The sequence below is a fragment of the Rhinatrema bivittatum genome, chromosome 8 (genome assembly GCF_901001135.1).
Source record: "Rhinatrema bivittatum chromosome 8, aRhiBiv1.1, whole genome shotgun sequence".
NCBI lineage: Eukaryota > Metazoa > Chordata > Amphibia > Gymnophiona > Rhinatrematidae > Rhinatrema > Rhinatrema bivittatum.
The window spans coordinates 199,166,460-199,185,772 of NC_042622.1; the positions used below are offsets into that span (position 1 = coordinate 199,166,460).

Below are 19,313 nucleotides of genomic sequence, written 5' to 3' on the forward strand. Positions count from 1 at the left end.
TTAAATTTAGTTTATTTATTCTTGATCACCTGCAAATCCAAAATAATAGATCAATGCGGCTTACAAAAAAAAAACAAAACCCCCACAAAATTTTAAATATAAATACATAAAACAGTCCAATATAATCCACATTAAAACCTCCTCCGACAAGAATCAGAGAATCAAACTATTATTAAAATTAACAGTCAAATGCCTGAACAAATTACCAGATCATAACTTGCTTTCTAAAATTAGCGCACACATCTTCCTTCCTTGAATCAACTGGGAATGAATTCCAGAAAACCAGAGCCATATAAACAAAACGCCAGGCGGCGTGTACCCTCCAGTCTGATCAAGATGAAAGGAGGAGGCGCAACCAACAGGTCCATCTTCAAGGAGTGTAAGGTGCAGGCCGGCTCCTATGGCACCAGCACACTCTCCAGATATGGTGGTCGGTTCCCTGAACTTAACCCGACAGATTGCTGGCAAACAATGAAGCTCCGTGAAAAGCGATGTCCCAAGATCATATCGCTTTGCTCCAAACAGGAACACAATAGTGGTATTTTGGAGTAATTGTAACTGCTGGAGCAGCGACACTGTATGTCCTTGATATAAGGGCTTATTTACTAAAAATTCTCTCTATGTTGTCTTGATGGGAAAAATGCCTAGCACAAAAGGCCCATAGTGAGTTGCAGTAATCTACACGTGATAAAATCAATGCACGGATGACCCCCTTCCATATTTTTCCTTCCCAATCTATAAGAACATAAGAAATTGGGTCAGACCGAGGGTCCATCAAGCCCAGCATCCCGTTTCCAACAGTGGCCAATCCAAGCAACAAGTACCTGGCAAGTAAGTGATGCAAAGTGAGTAAACAAAAAAAAAAAAAAATGAAGCTTGCACAGTAGCAGAAAATTTGGTTCTAGCGTAATCAAATTCCAATCCAAGCATTTTAATCTGGTCTTTTACCAATTCTAACTCCAGCAATGGTAGGGAAGCTACTCAACCGACCCTTTTACTAAACCAGAGCGCTTCTGACTTTAAAGAATGAACCTGCAGAATGTTTTACAGGTTTTTTTTCTTTTCCATCATAGGCAAATCAGCTATTCATTCATACGAGTAGCCCCGCCCCCTCCACGGTACACTGTCTGGACTGAAATACCACCTTAACTTTAACCTGTTTTTAAAGAAAAACTCAGAGAAAGGGTAAAACTCAGACTCTGGACTATGGCCCAGCATTCATTAATACTAAAAAGGCAAGGCGTGTGTAAACCAGAAATGCAACTGGGGTAGCTCACATTAGCGAGAAAGATATTTAGAGGACATAGGATGAGGGGGTGGGGTGGGGGAGTAGCAGGTTATTTTAGGACGGTTTTCTTTTGGAGACTGAATGTCAAGCACTCAAATATCCAGCCACTTGTATTCTGCGGTTTGTCTTGTAGCTCCCTTAAGAAATGCAGGTTGCAACCACCAGAGAAGCATAGAGACAGAAGTTAAAAATTAAAGAACAGGACTCGACAGAAATCATTGCGGGCGACACAATGTTTTACTGAATACTTTTTTTTTTTTTTGCTATTTTGTGTTTTATTTTTTCAGCCAAGCGGTCTCCTCTTGCTCCTTTGGAAGCAGTCTCTTCTAGACCACAGCAGCCCTGTGCCTTCGTTTGCAGCTACCCAGGAGGGTGAGGGCACTTATAAAACCTCTTTCTCCATCCCTGCCCTCCCATTGCAACATCAGTCCTTTGCCGAAGGCCACAGACCAAGCTTAACTCTGGAGCCCGGCCTATGCTCTTCCTGAGACTGGCTGCTTCTCTCTCCCCTCTACCTCCCCCAATTTATTCATGCAATCTGCTTTCAAAGTGCACTGCCCGCATTTCTACCAATAGTACCCATGGCAGGTTATAACTGTCAAACATCCAATTAACCCCCACCCCCCCCCCCCCCCCCCCCCCCCCCCCCCAAAAAAAAGATCCAATAGAGCCATTAAAATAACCAGGGTCTCTGCAGCCCCAGCCATCCTGAGAAGGCAGAAGCCTGGCCAGAGATTCAACCCCAGGCCTGCTGCAGGAGTGCGCACCGTAGTGCTTGCTGTGCCATCGGGCTGCACTAAGTGGAGGTCATCCTGCATTTTCTAACTCCACCATTCTGATTTGTAGCATCTCAGCAGCTGCACTCAGCACAATGCTGTCTGTAGCCTCAATAGCAAAGCACCTTTTAGTTCTTGATTTGCTTATACTAAATTATGTATTTGTAGATTTGTCTCCCACAATACCAGCTGCAGGACGAAGGCTTTTGTTTGGGGGGGGGGAGTGCACCCAATTATTTGGAGGTGTTCTCCCCCCACTCTGCATGATCCTCTCCCTGCCCTCCTGCACCCTCATGATCCTCTCTCCCCCCCCCCCCCCCAACACACTCTCACCTGCAGTCCTTCCCCAATATCTCTCCCACTATTTGCTCCTCGATGTGATCCTCTCTCACACATCGCTACATAATTATCTCTCTCTCAAGCACTAGCATCTCCCCATCCCTTTAACCCCTATCCTCCATGGGCTCTAGCTCTGTCAACCACCACTTCGCGATACTTCTTCTCCACAGCTTGTGTGAGACTATGGGGCCCCGCACATTCAGATCAGCAGAGTGAAACTGGACAGCAAGAGGGAGAGGGGGGAGGGAATACAAGGTTAAAACTGGAGGTCACTGTCCCTCCATGATGCCAGGTCATAAGAACATAAGAACATGCCATGCTGGGTCAGACCAAGGGTCCATCAAGCCCAGCATCCTGTTTCCAACAGTGGCCAATCCAGGCCATAAGAACCTGGCAAGTACCCAAAAACTAAGTCTATCCCATGCTACTGATGCCAGTAATAGCAGTGGCTATTTTCTAAGTCAACTTAATTAATAGCAGGTAATGGACTTCTCCTCCAAGAATGTATCCAATCCTTTTTTAAACACAGCTACACTAACTGCACCAACCACATCCTCTGGCAACAAATTCCAGAGTTTAATTGTGTGTTGAGTGAAAAAGGTCTGCCTTCCCATGAAGCATTATTCACCAGAGCAAATACAGAATTCATCAGAAAGCAAGGTGGAGTTTAAGTGAACTTTACTCTGATAAAACGTTATCTGCACAGGGTGGAAGTGGGCAAGAACTCTCACTCAGTATAGTTTTTGAGCTTTCGTTTACTCCTTCCCAAATCCTACTGCCACTACCATTCACCTTAAACCCTGCTCTCCTGCATTTACATAATTACCCTTTAAATCTTCATTAAACATTAAGGGGGAAAGATCGATCTACTCCCAAACAAGGGTTTGGAGGGTAGAGAAGAAGGGTTTTTGGAAGGGAGGGGAAAGAGGGGCTGGTTTGGGATGATTATAGGATAAAATTATAACTAAACTGATAAGGTTCTGTAGCGTTTATGACCTCACACAACAGTGGATTATTAGAAGCAGGTGGCATCACAGTTGCATGGTTTTCCATGTTTTATTGGCATATCTACATATATCCCCATTTTGATAACAAAATTTTACAGTATCTGCTTTGAAGTACCAAAAAGCAGAATATAAACAAACAAACATCAGAACTATGCACTGCTGGTAGTACTTTCTGCTGATATCCTATCGGTGTACTACTGAACCACTTGTGCCATGCTAAATATAGTCTAACCACAAGCGACACTTGGGAGAACCCAAGTTGTTAGGTTCTGAAAGCTATGCAGGTCTTGCAGGATCAGTTCTGGCTAGTACCTAGATAAGGGATGACCAGGGAAGACTGGGTGCTCCTGCCTGCAGAAATGGTCTGGGCTCGGACCTTGCACACTGGCATTCTGCCCGGGGGCTCTAACCCAGGGGGCTAAGCTCACGGGAGTCTACACTTATCTGTGTTTACATTGGGTAAACCCCGAGGCAGTCCTGTGTGCATGCAGGTGACAAGCCCCTCAGGTAACTCCCAGTGTACACACTAGTGAAATTAGCCCCCAGGTTAGCGCTCCTGGGAAGAATGCCAGTGTGCATGGTCTGAGCCCAAAACAAGCAAGCAATAACAAATCTCTGCGATATTCTGGCACTGTGATGGGGTAGTGATCATCATGTAACCCTCCAGACCCTGAGATGGGTAGGAAGAGTACAGGAAAAACATGACAGTCTAAGAACACAAAATACACATTTTCAATTACTCAAATGCCATGCATGGGGGGAGGGGAGCCATGCATAGCTTTAGTTAGCAGGCTCGAATGCTCTGTAAACTGGGCTCATCAAATATAAGGCAACTATTTTGGTCAATGCACTGCTGCACTTGCAAAATGGCTCAAGTTATCTGAATTCCCAATTCTTATCTTTGTGGTGGGTTTCAGACAATGTGCACAATTATTGATCGTGCACACAGAGCAGTTCAGATAAACACAGCCTGCTAGGTTTTGTTTTAAGGGGGGGGGGGTGCGAGGTGGAACAGTTATCTTAACGATAGCATCAGCACCGGTGCATTGATTGCTGGAAGTACCAAGGCAATGAGGCTAAAAGTAAAGTATCATCCAGGGACAGGGAAAAGGAGAGTGGGGGGAGGGTGGAAACAGCCCGGTATAATCAATGCATTACATTTTCACTTGTTGCTAACAACAAAGAGGTAATGGCCCCCGGGGAGCTGGCAGCTGCTACCCTTCTGCCTGCCTGCCTGCCTATGGCTCCCAGAGGTTAAGAGGCTGTACGGGGAGGAGAAACCATCGCCGCACTTCTGTGACTGGCCCTACTCACTTCGGCAGAGCCGACGTTTCCTTTGCGGGGCTGAAAGTCTCCGCGATTCCAAGCTCGCCCCATGCAGGAGGCGCTGCGCTCTGATCAGAACGTGCGCGCAGCCAGGGTTCAGCGCGAGGGCAGGGGGCCGAGCCGCAGCCGCCCCCTCTCATTTCTCCCCCACAAATGAGCCGGGGACACTTTTACCCATCTGTGCCCCCCCCCCCAAAAAAAATATGAGGGTCTGAACCCAAGAGGCAGGCCCTGGACGGCTGGTTACAAATGAACTGAGTTAGTCCCATAAAAAGGTCTCACCTGCAACTTCTTTACTGACCCCTATTTCTATACAGCCAAACGTAAAAAAAAACCCCCAAAAACAACCCTCTTGTGCTTATTGAACTCTGATCTGGCCTGAGACCTGTGATACTTGATACTTTACCGCTTCTTGTTTAGGATAATTTGCTTTCCTCCCCTGCCTCGGTTTATCAGACTCTAATTAGCCGATAACAGGGTTTCGGTTGCTCAGAGTGGAAAGCGCTCCGAGGTCAGGCAGGGGCTCACTGAATCATAAGAAGCTGCCTGCTTCCCTGGCAGCTCTGTAAGCTGTCTGCACACCTCCCAGCCACGCACGAAACGATCGGGGCACGTTGGGTGCCCCCTCCCCGTGCTCCCTCCTTTCACACGCAGCCGAGGCACATCCTATGTGACTAATCCAGCCGTCACCCCCCTCCGTGCCAGTTAAGTGTTCGCCAGCGGATTTACTGCCTGGCCTCTCCCTCCCGGGCAGCGCTGCGAGCCTCGCACATCTGGGCTGAGGGAAAAGAAAAGTTCGACTTGCCAGCATACTCAGCCCTCCGCATCCGTCCAAAACGAAATGACACATTCCCCGGGGATCTGGAGGCATCCGAAAGTATCACGGGTGTGCCGAGAGGAGAAGACGGAAAGCATCCATCAAAAGATCTTCTTTAGCTTGGGGCTCTGCTGTAAGCTAACAAAATTCAAAAGAAGCCAGTTCCCTCCGAAACAGCAAGGGACAACTATACAGGGTCAGTGGGGTGAGGGCGAACACGACGCTTGCATCTCATTTCTCCTGAAAAAATGCAAGACAATTACAAAATAATAAAAATAAAGCCCCACGGTGTGTACCACAAAACCAAGCCAGATGTGTCACAATGAAAAACCCAGCGCCGAAAACAGAGGCTACCGATTTATGCAACGCGCAGCACGAAACAAAGCAGCGATCCTTGGGGGTCAGCAGAGTAAACAAAACCTTCAAACTTAGTTACGAAAGAAAAAAAGAGAGGGAGAGAGAGGCATGAAGCATCTAATTCATAACATGAATTCCTGCAAATTAAGACGGCATCGTGGGTCCGACCATGCTTTTTCCAATTTCTTGCAGCTCATTACGGGCATCCGGAACCATTCTAAATGTACAATTGAGGTAGATTTGTAAAAATGAGTCACACCTGGAGTATACACTGCCAGCTAATAACTATAATCACAATTTCTCCGATTGCAATACAAGTAAAACAAAGTGCTGAAGTGGAAATGAGCTGGGGAAAAAAATAAACCAAGAAAAAAAATATATATATATATACTACTGTAAATAAAGTGGTGTTTACCTTTTTTCTCTGTTTTGTTTCCGCGATTTGTGCAATAGCCCTATCAGTATCACGGCAGCACGGATCCCCGCCTTTTTTGACTGCATCCTGCCAGCCGGCTGGGACATAGTTAAGGTAACAGTTCCAGAGGCGCCGCTGCCAATATTCCTTAAACCCCCTGGCAACCCAACCCGCTCGGCAAAAGGCTGCTCGCAGGGATCAGGTGACTTCTTCCACTCCAGCGACCTTCAAGTCACCTGCACCCGCCGCCGCCCCCCCCCCCCTCCACCCCCCCGGCCCGGGCACCTCTGCTGCCTCCGATCCGGCTGCCGCTGCAAGGGGCTGAGCGTGGCAGGAGCCGGAGTCGCGCGCTGGGGAAAGAGGGGGCAGCGTTCCGGCTTCCCGAGCCTGGCGTTCCGCCCCCGTGCCAAGCTGTAGGCGGGCGGCGAGCCCTCTCCCGGCCCGCTGGGGGGTGAGGGGAGGAGGCGACTCGCGGATCCGGGGGACCCAGAGAGGCTGAGCCGGGAGAAGAAAATGAGGAAGGGAAAAAAAAAAACCCCAAACAATCACACACATATGCACTGCTCCTGCTGGTTAAAATATTAACTTTTCCTGAGAGGGAGGAGGGGAGGAGGAGGGGGTGCGCTCTGCCAATTTATTCCCACATCAGCCCCGAGATGCCGAGGAAACTCCAGGTAGGCGAGATCGGCGCCGCTCTGCAGGGAGCGGGAGCAGCGCTTTTCCGAGGCTGGGGTTCCCCCCAGGGCTGCGGGGCGGATCAGAGGTGACCCCCGCTCTCGTTTCGTCTCGGTTACGGTACGGGCTAAGGGGGGAGGGGGAGACCCGCATGCTGCTGCCGCCTTCCCTTCAGGCGCGCACCTTAAAAGATCCTCGGCTGTAAGGAGAACATTGCAAGATGCACAAAAAAATAAAAAAAATAAAAAAATCGCACTTTCACAGTCCTCGCCTGACGGTTGCCGTTTCAATAGCGCTTATCCCGGCAAATGGTACAAACGGCGCTTCGGGCTTTTTCAGCCAAGGAGCAGGGCAGCCTTTAAAATACCGAAAAGCAATTTAGATGATAATGGGCCGTAGCCACAAGTGTGAAACTGCTCTGTAGGTGCTTTCTCTACTGCTGCTGTGTTACATATAGATGTACTCCATGAACAGAGGTGGGGCCAGGTGCTGGATTCCTTGCTGTGTACAAAGTACCAGAAGGAGTAAGGTGACAATGCTAAAGGCAAGGTGGTCTATAGTGTATAGATCTATTATTTAAAAAAATGTTTTGGTTTTTTTTTTAGTTCTGTGGACTGTACACTCCAATATTTCCAGTCCTTATTACAGAGGTCAGGCCGCACTACCAGGTATGCTAACCGTGGAGTTGCACAGGGTGGCACACTGGTGGTAGAAGTGAGGAAAGGGCCCACCAAAGGAAGCAGAGAGAGAGGCTGATTCGACCATCAGCGGATCCCCATCCCACCAGCAGAGGTGGAACACCTCTGCCCATGCACAGCATGACCCTACCCAGGTGCAAAAGAAGATGGACACATTGGGCTCCTTCTCCCTGCAGGGGCTAGCACTTCCTTTATGCTTCTTTCATAATGCACAAGGTGAGCACAGCAGGGTTTTGAATACCACAGGGCCGGCACACAAGGGGGGAGCTGCAGAACGGACTCCTACGGCTGTGGAATGGCTCCTGCCCTCCTTCCCCACCTAACAAGCAGGCCGATACAGAAAGAAACACGGGAGAGTGGGCGAGCGCCCGCTCTCCAGGCGTACACACAGGCCAGTGTCTTGTGCACATGATACAGTAAATAAAATTATGCTAATTAGGGCCGGTGGTAAAAGGCGAGTCCCTAGCGCCTCCTTTTTGACAGGAGCTGTGGCTGTCAGCAGGTTTGACAGCCGACGCTCAATTTTGCCGGCGTCGGTTCTCGGACCCGTCTGGTTTTCAAGCCGCGAGCTGGTTTTAAATTTTTAAATTTTTAATTATTTTTTACTTTTGGGACCTCCGACTTAATATCGCCATGATATTAAGTTGGCAGGTGTACAGAAAAACAGTTTTTACTGCTTTTCTGTACACTTTCCCTGTGCCGAGAGAAATTAACGCCTGCCTTTGGGTATGCGTTAATTTCTGAAAGTAAAATGTGCGGCTTCGCTGCACATTTTACTTTCTGAATCACGCGGGAATAACTAATAGGGCCATCAACATGCATTTGCATGTTGCAGGCGCTATTAGTTTCGGGGGGGTTGGACGCGCGTTTGACACGTTATTACCCCTTACTGAATAAGAGATAAAGCTAGCGCATCGAAAACGCGTGTCCAACCGCGGGTTAACAATGCGCTCCGCCGGAGCGCACTGTACTGTATCGGCCTGAAGGCATGGGGTAGCAGCAGCAGAGTGTGTGCATGTGTGGAGAGTATGTGCTACTTCCACTAATCCACAAGCTCAGGATGACCGAAAATGGTGAAGTCGATATTCAAAAGCCATTTAGACAGATAACTGAAAAGTGGGGGTCTGTCTGTGTTCTGCATTGGCGCCTGAGGTAGCTTATTCTGCTAGCAGGTAGTTTCGATGCAGGGATTTATAGCAGCCTGGTGTTTTTCTGCTTTCCTAATAGGAGGTGATTCGGGCCTGAGTAATATTTGCAGTGTTGCCTTTTCATAGATAGTTATTCCTGTTTGAGTACTGGCAGTAAGTACTGTTTTGGTATAGGAAGTTTACTGCATCATTATTGTCATTTAGTTTACTCAAGACTATCCGAGGGCCAAACCCACACCTAACAGGCGTTTCAATAAACCTATTGCTATATGGGTTCCAAGTGTTGGGGATTTTTTTTTTTTTTTTTTGCAGGGTTTTCTGGCCGGTATCACTGCAGTGCATGTATTTCTGTACAACAAAATGGTGCCAGCTACAGGGCCCAGCCGGCGCCATTTTTAGGCACAGGTAGATGGGGCAGGAGCACCTGGGGATCACTTCTGCACAATTTAGGAGTTTTGGACCCCTGGATATGGAGTAAGATAGGTTCATGGAGTGTGTCAGTTTTGAAAGTTTGAGTGGCCTGAGGGAACAGGGCCTTTTTTTTTTTTTGGTGGGGAAAAGGAGCCTGGGGCAGAGTGAAGACTGACAGTTTCTATTGTGTGTTCATTATTAGGAAAACAAAAATTCTGGATTTAGAAAAAACAAAACAACAGAACAGAGGGAGGGGCAGCACAGTAATTGTTCACACAGGGCAGCAAAAATGCGAGCGCGGGCCCTGACGGAGGTAAAGAATGCACCTAATTCTGTGAGAGCGATGATATGATATCCACCTGTATACCAAGGGCAGGTGCTGCTGCCTCTGTCACAGCAATTCACACCTGCTTGTCAGGCTGAAGACCTCTGCAGCACTCTAACCAGGAATTATTTCTCAAACGCTGGTTTTATTTAGAAACAACGTAACATTTTCTGACTTGTGTACTGCAGCGGCACTTAACAATCACTCCCAGATGGGCAAGGCCAGGGTTATAGTCCAGGTCTTTACACAATAAATCCTCTTGTAGTATTACACAGCATAATTTAGGGCAAGCCTTCTGGTTACAGACAAGGCACGAGACTTTTAAAACGCAGTAACACAGCACATCAAGGCAAGCACTTGGAGGGGGTCTCCTCTGGAATTGCACACCTTCTAAATGCTGGCAATGCCTGGGAGGTGCCCCGGCGCTCCTTTTGAGTCACTTGAGGACCAATCTGGATCCTCGGGGGCGGGGCCATATGGCAGGCTCTCTTTAGATTGGAGCCAGCTTTCTCTAAGCCATTTTGTGGCTCTGTGCATAAAATACCATCCCTGAACTGAACCAACCCCTGGTTCAAAAACAGGAAACACACTTTTTTTTTTTTTACCCCTGGCACTGCCTTGCATTATCCAGGGGCAAATTTGAGTACAGCTTTGTGGCTTATGAACCCAATGTGGGAGTCAGTACTGTGTCCCCAGTGTTTCACATTCTTTCACTTAACCTCCCTGAGCTCAAACTTAAAGTAAGCCTCTATAGGGAAAAGACGTCGTAGGCAGGAGAATTACCTTGTACAGTGCTGCATGCACTCCATGGCACGCTACACAGAAGAAAATGCCAAATAAGCATTGCTGGCTTTTGGTGGAGCTGGGCCAGGCACGTCTTGCTCTAGCACAAAATAGTGGTGCCAAGTTTCCTGGTGCCCTCCTGCTTCCCCACCTCCCAATATATTAGCAAATGCAAAGCAGACAGTAAATAATCTACTTCACAGCAACAACGCCTTTCTTTTGCAAGTATCTGTTACCATGGAGATAAAACAACTACTCCAGACAGACCTTCTCCCCCCCCCCCCCCTCCCCTCCATCCGTTCCATATCGCTTCCCCCTCTCCATTGCGTGCCGGTTACATTTATCAGGGTTCAAATACAGTTAAACACCAACTAAAGCAAACGCACGCCAAATGCATTAATCACAGGGCGGGGAACCAATAGGAATACCCTAGCAAAATAAAGAGAGAGGGGCTCAATCTGGGCCAATCTACAGGTCAAAGTGGCATCCAAGTCATAAGCAATTAGGCAGAAACAGAAAAAGAGAGGGGAGCAAAGTTTGTTGGGGGTTTTTTTTCCCCAAAATCTTGTATTTGCAAACCACCCCCCCCCCCCCCAAAAAAAACAAAATCTGCAGAGGTAAGTAAGGGCATGTCCCACTGACGTTTAATATATCTTGCAGAACATCTCAAACAAAACGATTTTGCGGGGAGGGGGGGGGGGAGAAGAGGTTGCCAGGATTAACCCAGTTGGTTGCTCCCTACTGATGTATTTTGAGCCTTCCCCAAACTCATACTTAGCTTCCTATGGAGCAGAGATCATTCCCCACCCCCAAAAGACATTCTGGATGACAGACTCACTTTGAAGTGGTTGCCACCATAACTCCGGGTTATTATGAGGTGGGTATCCAGCCCTGCTTTTCTAACCCTGCTGCCACTATACACAGGCTGGTCAAACATTAAAAAAAAAAAAAAAAAAAAAGGCACCAGACTTCATTTTAATGAGATTTCAAAACAAATGAAATCAATAAATCTAAGGGTTTACCAAAATGCATTTCTTGAGCAGTGAAAGGTCAATCATGACATTTGCAATTGCTAATCTTCTTCCGTTTGGGGAAAGACAGACAGATGGCTATATCAAAATTAATAGCGCTTTTTAAAGTTTAGAAATGTGGTTAAAAAAAAAAAAAAGCTAGGACTGGACAAGAATCGCGTGCTGACATGCAACGAGGTTGGGGACACTGACAGAAGGAAATCTTGCACATTATCATCGTATTTCTTGATTTTGTACACCTCTTGGGGGGGTGGGGGGGTGCCATTTTTAAACAGCACGTGGACTTGCAATGCATACCACGCAGACCTGCAACTCATTCTCAACGAAAACTATTTTGTTTGTTTCTTCTTTTAAATTAGCTGGCGTAAAGTATATACATTAAAAAAAAAATGCCCATGTACTTCGCCCCTGATATGTGGGCAGGTAGTAGAGGGATGGGAAAATAGGTGTAATTTTGAACATCCTTAGAACACGAGTTGTTTTCTACGTCTCTTTTTTCCACCCCAGGTAAAAGTCTGCACTCTTTGGAAGTCCGTGTGTTCTCTCGGCCAGGCAGGAGAGGGCTTGGATAACAGGCTTCCTTTCTATCTCTCTCCCCCCATCTCGCCTTCCTGTAGGGGTACCTTTTGGTGGATCCTTCCCCACTGCCATCCTGTTCTTGCTCGATGTGCTCCAAAGCTCGGTTCGGGACTCCCTTCTCTCTTTTACACTCATTCCCTTGGTGCTCTCTCATGCTTGCAATATAACAACATTATGACAGTGATTCCCCAGCTCCATCTCTCTATAGCAGAGCTTTACCCCAGAATCCAGATTCCTGCTTGTTTGCCTGACATAGCCACCTAGATGTCTCACCACCACCTTAAACACATGGTTAAGGCTGAACTTCTTATCTTTTCTTTCAAGGCTGATCTTCTTATCTTTTCTCCCAAACCCACTGCCCCCTTTCCACATTTTTCTCTGGGTGGATAACACGCTCATCCTCTCTGTTCTCTTGGTCTCCAACCTCCGGGTCATCTTTGGTCTCTCTCTCTCCCTCTTCTTCGTGCACATCCAAAACATTGTTAAAACATTACTTCCACTGCATTATCATCAAATTCTACCCTTTCTTGTCTGAACACACTACCAAAAGCCTTATTTACTGTTCCATTACCTTCCACTTGCACTAAGGGACACACAGAAGGAAAACATTTGTTTTCAGTTTGTTTTTTTTTTGGGGGGGGGTTTGGGTTTTTTTTGTTTCTCATTTTCTTAGGGTTGAAAATGTTTTTGTTTGTATTCACTTTTGGCAAATAGGGTGCATTGTGTGCACTATTTAGCCGAAAACAAATTTAAAAGAAAATTTGTTTATCCTGGCTCAAATTCAATTCGTTTGAAACAAACCAAGAACAGGCTCATTTGTCCTGTTTTACCCATTCGTTTCAAATGAGTGCTCATCCCCAGTGGACTACTGCAGCTTCCTCCTCACAGGTCTCCTGCTTGAACAGTCTTTCTCGGAGACAGTCTATTCAAAATTCAGCTGCACAACCGACTTTCATTATGACCATGTTACTTGTTTTCTCAAGCTCTTTGTTGGCTCCCGATCTGCTTCTACATTCAGTTCAAACTACTATTTTTCATCTAGAAGTGCATTCGGCTTTATACTACCTCTCCTCTCCAACATCCCTCCTAGTGACCTCTGCTGGTCAGGCAAGCTGCTCCTATCTGTGTCCTCCCTCTCCATTGCTAATTCCAGACTCCGTGCTTTCTGTCTTGTGCCTGCAACAGCCTTCCTGATTTGGAGCATCATGCTCCCTTTCTGGCCACATTCAAGAGCTGTTTAAAACCCCACCTTTTTGAGATTGCTTTTAAATCCAAAAATCCTGACTTCTCTTGATCTTAGCCCTGTGACGTCACACACATTTTACTGCCAGGTAAGTGATTACCAGAAATGTATTTGTCTCATCTATGAGTCTCAGCTGGGTTGTAAATTACACGTAGCAGGGACAGTCTCTTATGTGAGTTATCTGTGCCACACTGCCTACGCCTAGAAGCACTAGAGGTAGTAAAAATTCTGCTTTGCTCACCCTTGCTTTTATAAGAAACACAGACAGAAGGGACTCATGCAGAGTGGCAGGATGGTGCTTCACACCATGCACAAATACATTTATAGACAATTCCAGTTGTCATTTTCCATCCTACTGCATTTTGGCCAGCATAATCCTGACAGTCTTACCAGAGTGCAAGCTCCAGATGACAGCAGTTTAAAAAAAAGAGCCTACGTGAATAGTATAAAGGTAAACCTTCTGTGTCATCAGTTACTAGATATCTACCGACCATCTTCTGTTTCTGCTCTTATGTTTAGCTGGGGCTGGGCATCAGCGCACATGAAGATACTCTATGTCCCATGACACTTAACGGATCAAAGAACAATACTGGAAAAAAGCCGTGGATGAGGGAGATTCTTCTGCTTCTCTCTGTGTAGCCTATATAAATATATTACAAAGAAATAAGAGAAAACGGGGAAAATGCTGAAGGTGTTCGGAATTGCTCCCTGGTGACATACACTTAGGAAAGAGTAAGACAAGAGGCTTTGCACAAAAAGCAAAAACAGCAGAACTGGATAAACTGGCCCTGGTATTCAGAGTGCTCCCCAATGTGTGATCCTTAGCATGTCCTCAATAAAATTCTCTGCTATGATATATACTGGACCACATGTAGTTCTGCCAATACACCTCAATCCTAGCTAGCAATACCCCGATGCTAGGCCAGTGGTAGAGCACTATACAACTGCTAGTACACCTGCTCCTCTGGTACTGGGTCACCACAAATGCATCCAGTTCCCAACCTGCACCTCCCTCCGCCAATGCTATTCTTGGAACAGACTCCATACTGCTGCTCTTACGGAACACTGTTAACCTGATGCACGCTAATAGGGATGAGAATCGTTTTTGTAACGAATTGAAACATCGTACGATATTTCTTAATTCGTTATATATTGGTTAAAAACCAAATTTTCGTGAAAATCGTTTTTCGGGTTAGGGCGCGCTAACTCATGTTGGCGCGCTCTAACAAAAAAAACGTTTATTTTTGTTATTTTTTTTGTTACTTTTGCTATTTTTTTGTTAGGGCGCGTTAACTCCCGTTAGCGCGCACTAAGCTGAAAACCGATTTTTCATGGGGAAAAAAAAAGCCGTCGATCCGCGGGAAAACGAGATTTTCCTGCGGCCAGACGAATCCGAAAGCGGGGAACGAGCGGGCACCCGATTCACATCCCTTCACGCTAACCCCCTGCTGCTTCCGTCCTACAGGAATGCGCTAGGTTAGGGTTAGAAAAGAAATCTGCCATGACTGGGCTTCGCAATCCCCATCCCGAAGTGTTTAGAAAGCATCCGGCCCCACAGACACAGTGTTCCTTCAGAAGGTTCTGGCTGCCGTTCATCCGAGGAAGCAAATGCTCCCACGTGCTTCTGAGAGGTTCCATGAAAATCTAAACAGATTCTTCTGCTAATTTTGGTAAATAAATCTTTCATGCATTTTTCTCAAAGCAGCAATGAAAGATATTTTTTTTGAAAGTGGAAATTAAAACAGCGGGGAAGGAGGGGAGGCAATTGAAACCTTATCAAGTGGATCGTGCCTCATAAACCATTTCAGCTCCACTTGTCAAAAACAGAACGGAAGCGTCCCTGTGGAAGTTAGCCAAGCACTCAGGCCGTTGCAATATCGGCACGCGAAAAACAGGCGCTCGTGATTGAGGGCCCGCTTTTCTATCGCACGCCCATCCTCCTCTCCTGGGCACGCGATGCAGTAGGCAGATGAGCCGCTGCATTAAAAAGGAGGCGCTAGGGGAAATTGTGCGTCCCTAGAGCCTCCTCGGCATCAGGCGCCCAGGAGAAGTGGCTGTGCGCTGGTTCAGAAAATGGACGCTCAATTTTACGAGTGTCTATTTTTCTAACCTTTGCATAGCCAACAAGACTTTAAAAAAAAAAATGTTATGTTACTTTCTTTTTTTTTTTCAGTTCCTCCGATTTAATATCGCCATGATATTAAGTCAGAGGAACTTCAGAAAAGCAGTATTTTCTGCATTTCTGTTAACTTTTGGGGCTCCTCAAGATTTAACGCCAGCTCTGGGACTGGTGTTAATTTTGAGAGTAAAAATTTGGCGTCGGGCACACATTTATTTTTTACATAAGGGGGAATAGCTAATAGCCTCATCAACATGGCATTTACATGTGATGAGCACTATTAGCTACGCACTGGTTTGGATGTGCATTATGAACACGCTAATCTCTTTATTGCATAAGGGTTTATGGACCCACCTCCCAAACACGCGCCCAACCATAGGTTAACCTGTGCACTAGCCTGAGCGCTCAGTATTGCATCAGCCTAAATGTAAGGAGGCAGCAGCAGTGCCACGGAGGAGATCTGAGTGAATCTCAGCCACCATCTCTTGTTATCTACGTCATGATGTACAACTTATAGTGTCTGGAAGAAATACATTCACTATGGTGCTACCGTAAAGGAGGCCAGGATTGGCTCAGCTAATTGGTGCACTGGATACAGAACTGGGGCATGCATGGAAAAAATGTTTGTTTCATTTTCTCTTTATTTTGGGGTTTTTCAGTTCTGTCGTTTTAGCATGCGTTAAAATGATTTTGTGTGAGCTAAAACGACAAAAACGAAACAAAAGTCATTTTGGGCAGAAACGACACAAACGATTCGGCAGAAGCCGTGGTCACGTTGCTGCAGTTTAAAAACATCAGCGCATCCCAATACCGAACACCTCTGTTCCGCTGCAGATAGTTAAATTCAGACAGGGCTCCGGCCATTAGTGACTTTAAGTCGGTACCATCTGACGATCGAATGGCAGCCCAGGTGCGGTAAGTTGCTGGTTTCAAGTCCGTTCCCAGTAAACAAGTGGCCACAGTACAAGAAGACAGTCACCGGGATCGGAATCCCCATGGGCGATCTTGCCACAGAGGCAAGGATTCAACCGGCAGAGAAGAAAAAAAGAAAAGCTGCCCCTTTTCACGAGCGAGCGTGGTCCCCTTACAAGACAGCCTGAAGGCAAATCGGTCGGGGCAGCATCAGGACGGCTGGCTCTGACGCCAGCCGTACCAAGGCTCATCTGTGGATAAATGAAGAAGTGTCTGTGTAGCACATTGCCCCAGCATTAAGAAGTTAGCTGGGAAACAAATGGAAGCATAAATATTAAACAGCAGCCCGAGTGCGTGTCCAAGTGCAGTCGGGAACGCAGCCATCAGGAAAGAGCCTGAGCTAAGTGTAAGGAAACCCAGGGCCGCCCTGTGCAAACCTGATGCAAGTACAGCAGGAGGAATCCAGGTCCCAATTCCAGCAGCGGAAATAGCACTGCTTCTTCCCATAAGCGTGCGAGGGCGATTTTTCAAAGCAATGTCCATGGGTTAAAAAAAAAAACAAACAAAAAAAAAGTGTTTTACCTGCATTAATCAGCTGCTTGCACACTGCCCAGAGTTCCTGGGAGCGTGTTTACGTCAGAGGAAACATAAGCACGTAGACTACATTTTCAAACCGACGCACGCACTTTTACGGCAGAATTCTACCTGCGCCAGAGAGCAGGTGCGCGTGACCTCCTGGTGCTTTGTTCCCACGGCAATATTCAAAGAGAGAGCGCCTGCTTTGAAAATCAGCGTAAACTCTGTGGGTTTGGCCCCTGATGTTTGGCCACAAGATGGAATCGGCCACCAGTGTGGCAGATTGACCACTGCAGCATTCCCTGAGGAAGACTGCTATTTGAAACGTGGCCAACGTCAGGCTGCATGTACCATTGAGCTGCGAATAAGGACGGGCTTCGAGTGGAGTTTTTGGAAGACTTAAATTTGCATCAGAAAGCAAAATACATTTTTGTATGCATTGGATAAAATACCTTCAAAAATAATTGTGCTAAGACTGTAAGGTGGATGGTGGATTATAGTGCACGCGCCATATTTGGATGTTTTAATACATCAAGAGAGCTGTTTATGAAAGTTTCACCAAGCACTATATCCTTTTTTTTTCCATTTTCAGATGTTTCTATGTAGATTACAAAGTGATTTCTTTTTTAGCCTTTGGTATTATATTCACTTCCTATGGTGGTTTATTTTGGAGCAAGCTTGAAGAAAACCATATAGAGGGGAGGAATTTTCCTCTCCAGTAAAGAACACCTCTGAGCCCGGTCCACTTTTTTTTTTTTTTTTTTTTTTTTAATTCTTTGTTTTCAAATTTTGAAAATTTTCCCAAGAATACATCTCTTGTACAGTAAACTCGATGTGTCACAAAGAAAAAACACAAAGTTAATGGAGTATAACAATAATCCAATATCAATATATATTTTAACATCTAAATTATAAGAATTTTAGAAAGGCGCCAAAAATTAATGATAATAACTAAGAAGAAAATTATGTACGTCGAGTAGGGCTGTAACCAAACATATATCTATGCCGGGCCTGAAACAGAGGCCTGTCGAGTACATGCCACTAAAATGGCTCTAAGCTTGTTCGGGCTCTTGAAATACAGAGTTAACATTTAATTCTCTTACACAGCACTTGCATGGATATTTTAAGATGAAACTAGCTCCAAGTTGGAGACCCTCCACTCGCATTCTCAGGAATTCTTTATGGCGTGTTTGAGTCACTTTAATAGCATCAGGATAAATCCAAATTGGATGTTGTCCATAGAAGACTGCCTGCCTGTTTCTGAAGAAAAGTCTCATAATGTTATTACGCTCCGAGAGAAACGTAAAAGAAATGATGCTGGCTTGATGGACCCTTGGTCTGACCCAGTATGGCATGTTCTTATGTTCTTAAATCAGTGAAGGTTTTCTCTGAGCTATCTCTGTCTCCATAGTCATTTCCAGTAAATTAGTTATATCTAAAGTTGGTGTTTGAATGACCGAAGGTTCCTGTTCTCCCACTCGGGCTCTCTGTTGTAGGTAATAGGCTTTAACTATTATTAGCATGGCTGTGTCTGGGATCTTTAAAACTTGTTGCATGTATATTTTGAAAAGTTCTGGAGGGGAAATCAATCTTGCTACTGGAAAATGTAACACTCTTAAGTTGTGTGCCCTAAGGGCATTTCCCACACTTTCTAACCTTCTGTTGGTAATCTTCTCAGAAGTAATTAGTTTTTGTTGAATATTTTCAGAGTTAGTAACCCTTTTCTCCAAATCTGCTACTTTTTTTTCCAAATGTAGAAATAAGGTTATTATTCAAAATAGATTGATTCCTTGTTTCTAAGGTAACTTGAGAAAGTGATTTAATAGAACATTCGATTGATTTCAAGGCTGTCCATATCCCTTCTAGCCTTATAGTTGCCGGTTGTTCTAATACAAAACCCGCAGTTAAAGCCCGTAAGTGGCTCTCTCCCGCTTCTATCGGTACCTTGCAGGTAAGATGTTGTTCCTGCCTCTTGTTGTTCTCTCAGTGGGAAATCCGGAGCACAAACCTCTCACCTCCTCTAGCCCGCGGGTCTCTCCCAGACTTTCACCTCTGGCAGCGGCACCTTCTCCACCCTGGGCCATCACCAGGGGGGGGTCCTCGCAGCTCTTACCGAATCACCAGAAGGTACGATGTTCCCTGGATGTGCGGGCCTGCTCGGCTCTCCGGGGCTGAGAGTAATGTCATAGGTGAGAGGGGACGGCGTGTGCTCCAAGGCCTCGCCCCCCCCCCCCCAGCGACCAAAACTCTCCGGTGATGAGGTCAAGGCTCCCGCAAAGAATCCCTCGATACGGGGCTGTCGGGGGGGGGGGGGCACAGAGGGTGAGTTGCCATTCACCCCCCCTTAACCTTCCCTTTCTTTTTGTATGGGGCATTTCTTTTTAAGAAATTATAGTAATAGGGAAATGCCTCTCCACGAGCGATCCGTGCAGGCTACTTGGCGGCCATCTTGCCTCCCGGCACTCAGCCCGGTCCACTTTTAAGAACC

The 19,313-nt window shown here is 46.3% G+C and overlaps 1 protein-coding gene and 1 long non-coding RNA gene across 2 annotated transcripts in view; one reads left to right on the plus strand and one right to left on the minus strand.

Annotated features, from left to right (window-relative positions):
* The window catches only part of RAP1GAP2 (RAP1 GTPase activating protein 2), a 293,482-nt gene extending 286,918 nt beyond the window's left edge, over positions 1-6,564 (minus strand). Inside the window, exon 1 of the mRNA XM_029613184.1 lies at positions 6,326-6,564. Within this exon, the coding sequence (XP_029469044.1) occupies positions 6,326-6,432 (107 nt within the window). The 5' untranslated portion in view covers positions 6,433-6,564. The remainder of the gene's footprint in view (positions 1-6,325) is intronic.
* A 385-nt stretch (positions 6,565-6,949) lies between these two features.
* LOC115097403 overlaps positions 6,950-19,313 on the plus strand; it is a 53,537-nt gene continuing 41,173 nt past the window's right edge. Inside the window, exons 1-2 of the long non-coding RNA XR_003858273.1 lie at positions 6,950-6,999; positions 7,606-7,914. This is a non-coding gene — a long non-coding RNA (uncharacterized LOC115097403). The remainder of the gene's footprint in view (positions 7,000-7,605; positions 7,915-19,313) is intronic.